Raw genomic sequence first — 5,888 nt, 5'->3', positions numbered from 1 at the left:
TGGATTCTTCTTCTTGTGGTGTGGCTAGGGTTCGAGTTTGTATATTCTTTTTTTTTTTTTTTTTTTTTTTTTTGGTTAATAGAGAACCTTAACCCCATTAACTCTCTTTTGTATGATCATCCACTAATTTTGTGATAACTTTTTTTTTTCTAACAATGGAATGAATATTTCTGTTTTGGTCATCTACTATTTTTCTTTCTTTTGTTCATCAATATCTGGTTTGCGGGATTGCATACTAATATCGTAGCATGAATGTGGTTATAACAAAAATTTAAAAATTCAACATCCAGACCGATGAAACAAAATAAAATTGATAGAAACATCAGGATCTTAATCACTATCAACTTCACCATAATAACTGGTAGATCCGTAAGACCAAGAAAAGGGAGTTATAAAACTATTAAAGCAGTTGAAATTGCTACCGATATTTCCATCTGTAAAGCGGTATCGCCTCATTTCAAATGACAAATGACAAAAATTGACACAAAAATATTCTTACCAAATATGTGAGTCCAACTGCATATTCAAATGCATTTGGATTGAAGACTTTTCCAAACTCAATCAGATTATAAGATTTTATTACGGACCAATTCTCACTCACATGGAAGAATACAACTTTTTTACGAAAAGTTATAATATAAAATTATTACATTTTTTTTTCCACTAAAGCAACTTGGCACAAACTAAAACTATTTTTTTTTATTAATATTAAAATTACCATGAAGATTAAATACATTCACCAATGCCAAGGTTTGTAAATATAAAGTTTTGCCTTAATACAGACTAAAATGAAGCTAACACTAGAGGTAAATTGCAAAGAATACAAAATAACCTAACACCATACAGCTTCAATCTCATTCTTAATGTTTTTAAAAAGCTTCAATCAAGTCTCTACACAACAACAAACTAAAAATTGATTCTACTACTTGAAACAACAAAATAGTAGGATCAAATTTAAATGAAAACAAAATGGCCTGAAATTCTAAAATAAAATAAAATAAAATACTTCTCATATTGCCCCTTTCCAACACAAGTTCAAATTAGATCTTACATTCCCAAATAAAGGGTAAGAACATTCCAAACTTGTTCATTTTCCCAGAAGGGAAAGAAAAAAAATACAACATTTGTGTTAAAAGTTTTGAATGACAAGCTTCTGAAGTAAGAACTCCATTTCTATAAAGAGTGGAAATGTAACAAAGTTAACACATCATACACAATCAAACTAGAAGGGGGTGAAGGGTTAGATTTATTAGTTGTGAGATATATAAGATGCACAATACTCCCTGGTTAAATCAATTTCCTACCTTTACTTTCCATGGTAAACCAAACCAAACAACAAATAGTTAACACTCACGAAGAATTAAGCCTCAACACAAGTAAACCCGCTCTGCTATACATGTGTTGCTGTAGGTTTGAAACAATCAATATTGCATAATCCAACCGATCTCACCATGTCCCCAAACCTGCAAGAGAGTGCAATGCTAAAAAATTATCAGAAAGCATATAAAAAAAAGAATTGTAAACATGATAATCAGTATGCTATGAAGTGAACTTTGGAGAAAAGAAATGAGAGGATAGCATAACGACAGCATGAGTTTCAGCTATATGAGAAGAGCGGTAGGCAGACCGGTCAATACTGTTCCTCGGTTTCTCTGGCTGGTCTGCACAAGTTGCCAACTTCTCCGGTCGATCTAACATCTTTCTTGACCTGTCCCCATTACCATTTGCAACTTTAACTTTATCCCTACAGTCTGTGCTAATCCTTGGCTTTTCTCTCTGATCAACACTCATTCTGGTTTTCTCTCTTTGATCTGTGCTGGATCTAGATTTTTCTCTGAAGTCGGTACTGTTTCTGGGAATATTGAGCTGATTCGTGAGTTGTCCAGGTCCACTCCTAGGCTGTGATTTCTCAATGGCAGAAATGAACTTCTTGAGATGCCTTATGTATTGCGGGTAAAGCTCCAAGTCACAATGGTTTCCTCCTTTTATCCATAAGGGCTCGTACTTCTCTTTACAAAGATCCCAAAGTTGCTTTCCATGGGACCAGTCAACAACGTCATCAGCAGTTCCCTAGCAAGACACAAGAACATATATATAATACCATTTGTAAGGTAGCTTCCAGAAATCAATCATATGTCCAATGGTGTATCATTTAATATGCAAGAGACGGTATGCTAAACAGGTTCAACCAGTTAATTCAAGGCTCATTTGTTTTCACAGATCAGGCATGCATATACATCAAACCAGCTGTCGCCATTTGTGTACATATGAACAACAGCAACAGTTTACGTCCACCTCTAGTCCACAATTGAATCTAAGAAGTCTCTCTTTTCTTTTCATTCTACACTGCAGCATGACGTGCTTCAAACACGAAAATCAAGTCTTTTTTCATTAAGATAGCAGTAATATATATATATATATATATATTTGATAATATGGTGAGGTGGGAGATCGAATCTCAAACCTCGAGGTTGATAGTACAAATTCAAGCGAGTTAAACTGTGTTCTTGTTGGCAAGGTAGCAGTGAGGCAGCAAATTATCACAATCAACCACAACAATATGTCATGAAATGGAAGGTATGCAAGAATTTGGAAGTCCAAACCAAAAGTCATTTCTCGAACTCCGAAGTATTTTTGTTTCAAGATGTCTTATAGGTTCTGCACCAGATCAGCAGGAATACAACTATGACGCAACAAATAACAAAGGGCTTTCAAATTTTCCTTGGGCTTACAATGATTTCTAGTTTCTACCATCGGTCTAAAAAGGCTAAATGCATGGCCAATGGAACTAACATTAACAAATGGACGGTGTCAAACTGTTCAGGGTTTTCAAACTCTGAAGGACAACAGAGAGTATTGTTTCAAATGGAATGATTTTAACTATCACCATTTGCCTGCCTGGTTTTGATTTTGCCTTTCAAATGTTTCAGAAAGTTAAAGAAAGGCTACTGAAAGAGCAAAAAAACAATGCTGCGGTGAGAGAATTTTGAGACTAACAATCAGTGGGGTACAAGATTCGGACATCTACCCTTTTGGTTTAGGATATAATGTCTTAACTGGTTGCTCAAGTTGTTTGCTGCAATGAGATAATTATGCTCCTATAAATTAATTTTTTTAAGAAAATAACCAAGACCTATAAGCCTTTTCTATTGCATTTAAGAATATAATTATTCGGTAATCCACCAAAGAATCGAACAATGTTTGAGGGCTTACTTTGTTACTACTCTATAGTACACCAACTGTCCACATTTTCGAGCATTCAAGATCTTAGTAATCACCAGATGTTCGAAAGGATACTCACATGAATTACAAGAACTGGACAATTGACCAATGGGATTTTGTCAATATTCTGCAATATAGAAAATGGAAGAATGACCATTAAATCCAATTTCATAACACAAGCTGACAAAGTAAAATTTAGGGATTAATGAATGTAGACCTTATAAATGTCGAACCAGAATGTTCGCTTTACTGGATACATGACTCGAACACCTGACAAGATTGGACTGTGAAGAACTATCGCCCTCAAGTTCGGTAAACGAGTAGCCAAATCTAAAGTCGGTCCACTGCCAACTGATTGCCCATATAAGATAACATCTTCCTCCTTTGCCCCATATTTCTCCACTAAGCATCTATAGACAGCTTCAATGTCTGCATAAGTATTCTGCTCGCTTGGCTGAAAAAAGGGAGAATGCCAGAAAGGAAAGTCAGCAACATCCAACTCGTCAGAACAATAAAGCCCAGACTTCAATTTTCCACCAGAAAAGAAACTTCTACTCAAAAGATACTGTGTAAATTTTAGTTAACCAAAAAGATAGCTCAAACTTGTTCATTATGGTATATTTAGTAATTTGTAGTATTCTTGATACTCCCTATCATCCGTAGGTTCAAAAATTAGCAAGAGCCTCGTGCCCATCGATTTTAATTGGAAAGGATATGACATTTACAAAGATTTGGAAACATAAACAGAGAAAATAAAGAGCATTTCTTCCTACTTACCTTCAATTATCCCTATTTTAACCAGCATGACAAGAAACAAATCATAATACTCTTAACATAATTTGCCAGTCACTTCTTTCCTATAATAGAGCAGACACAGCTAAAAACAAAGCCATAGATCCCAAGATTCCAAAGATTTCCATCCTCAAGAAAAGTTACTTACAGAATCTGATCAACACGGAAAAATAAGATTTCATACCTTTCCAGTAGATTGGCCATATCCCGAATAGTCGTACCTAAAAAGGAAAAAATATGTACATAATGACAAAAGCAGCTTTCAAAAAAAAAAAAAAAAAAAAAAAAAAAAAAAAAAAAACAGATTCACATCAGTTAAATACAGAGCATTTCATAACCAAGGCGTTCACAATCACAAACCCCATCAAGTTGACTCGAAGATGAACACTAAGCTCCACAAACAAGTCGTACATCTGCCCCAAATCAGCAGCGTTCCCATGAGAGTAAAGCAACGTTAAAGTAGCCGATACATTCTTTACATACAGAGCCACGACCTGATTCCCTCTCTTGGTACTTAGCTTCAAAACATCAACATTTCCCCTCGCTGCTACCTCCGTCATCACCAGCTTCCCTGTTCCCTCCTCCATCTCTTCCACCTTATACGACGGCGGATTCGGTGGAAAGAACGCAAACTTCGCCGCCATAGACGAGGTCACCGCCCCCATCTCCCCTTAAAAAACAGAGAACCCAATACAAAATAAACCCAAAAAAAAAAAAAAAAAAAACACCCCTCAGATCAAACCAACACTGAACATTACCCTATACCCTTTCAACAATCCCAAATCGCCGTCACGACAAAAAACATCAAAACAACGAACAGAGAAGAAGATGGGGTCGGATTGTTTGAGCTTTGAAGGATGAAGAATGTAAGGAAAATTGGTTTTAGGTTTAGGACATTGGGGATTTGAGGATTTGAGGAAGTCGGAAAATGGGGGAAATGGGGAAAATGGAGGGTTTTCCGGCGGGGAGGGGAAAGGGAAGCACGTGCGGGAATTATTGGGAGAGGAGCCGAAGGAAGGGAGTGCACTTGGTGACACTGATGTGTCACAAAGAAAAAGTACAGTTCATTCAACGAATGACACGTGTCCTTGTAGGGTAGGCAGATGGATTAACGGAGGACAGAGATTGGGTGGTTGTTTTTACTGCGTCACAGACAGCAAACCTTTTTATGTTTCTTTTTCTTTGGTTAAAAATTACTTTTTTTGGATGCAGAAAATACACTTTTTGGTTAATATGCTTCTCTAGATAAAAACAACTCCCAACTTTTTTGAAAGTTTTTGGCCCCGGCTTTCCAACTATTTCTATATTTTTTTGCTGATCATTTCATTTTCCATTTTAGTTTTTGAAAATTAATCATATTTATTTGATGATTTACATCATTTTAGGTATAATAATTAAATTTTTAGATGATTTACACTTGGTTTTTTTTATTTTTATTTTTTAAATTAATTCTATAGACACTACTTCTACATTTAAATTTCTTCCTTTCTTATCTACTTTTTATCAAATGTTTAAAAAAAACTTAGTCAAATTTTAAAAACTAAAAGAACTCACTTTTAAAAACTTGTTACTATTTTTGGAATTTGGCTGATAATTTAATCATTATACTTATGTAAATCATTATAAGAAATGGGAAAGAAATGTACTTAATTTCAAAAATAAAAAATGAAATGATAATCAAATGGTTCTAGTTTCTTCAGCTTTTTGTTTGTAGAGATTTTTATCTATATTACATTTTGAAATTTGTAGGTAGAGATTTAATTTATATTGTGAGAAATATTAGTTAATATTTATTTAATTAAACTTACTACAAATATATATTGATAAAATTATTAGTAGTTGTTTTTTTATGAATTATATGTGAAGGTTAAGTG

At 34.5% G+C, this 5,888-nt stretch overlaps 1 protein-coding gene across 2 annotated transcripts; it reads right to left on the bottom strand.

Moving 5' to 3' along the window:
* Nucleotides 1-1,014: 1,014 nt before the first annotated feature.
* LOC120079007 (alpha/beta-Hydrolases superfamily protein) lies at nt 1,015-5,019 on the bottom strand. 2 transcript variants are annotated; one of them, XM_039033169.2, is made up of 6 exons: nt 4,375-5,019; nt 4,199-4,235; nt 3,440-3,676; nt 3,302-3,349; nt 1,628-2,070; nt 1,015-1,463 (listed from the first exon to the last, which is right to left on the bottom strand). In XM_039033169.2, the coding sequence occupies exons 1-6, from the start codon at nt 4,677-4,679 to the stop codon at nt 1,391-1,393; spliced, it is 1,143 nt and encodes a 380-aa protein (XP_038889097.1). In that variant the 5' UTR covers nt 4,680-5,019; the 3' UTR covers nt 1,015-1,390. The 2 variants fall into 2 exon arrangements, with proteins under 2 accessions (XP_038889097.1, XP_038889096.1); XM_039033168.2 differs by lacking the exon at nt 1,015-1,463 and having other exon boundaries at nt 1,470-2,070.
* Between the last annotated feature and the right edge of the window lie 869 nt (nt 5,020-5,888).

Source organism: Benincasa hispida, chromosome 6, assembly GCF_027475165.1.
Source record: "Benincasa hispida cultivar pf3 chromosome 6, pf3_genome.v1.1, whole genome shotgun sequence".
Taxonomy (NCBI): Eukaryota; Viridiplantae; Streptophyta; class Magnoliopsida; order Cucurbitales; family Cucurbitaceae; genus Benincasa; species Benincasa hispida.
Note: the sequence above shows the minus strand (reverse complement) of the source record. Positions and strands in the feature narration are given on the sequence as shown.

Coding starts and splice junctions, on each gene's coding strand:
- LOC120079007 (XM_039033168.2), bottom strand. CDS start 4,679: ATGGGGGCGGTGACCTCGTCTATGGCGGCGAAGTTTGCGTTCTTTCCA. Junction 3,677..4,198: donor ATGGCCAATCTACTGGAAAG/GTATGAAATCTT, acceptor CCCTTTTTTCAG/CCAAGCGAGCAGAATACTTA. Junction 3,350..3,439: donor TCTGGTTCGACATTTATAAG/GTCTACATTCAT, acceptor TCTATATTGCAG/AATATTGACAAAATCCCATT.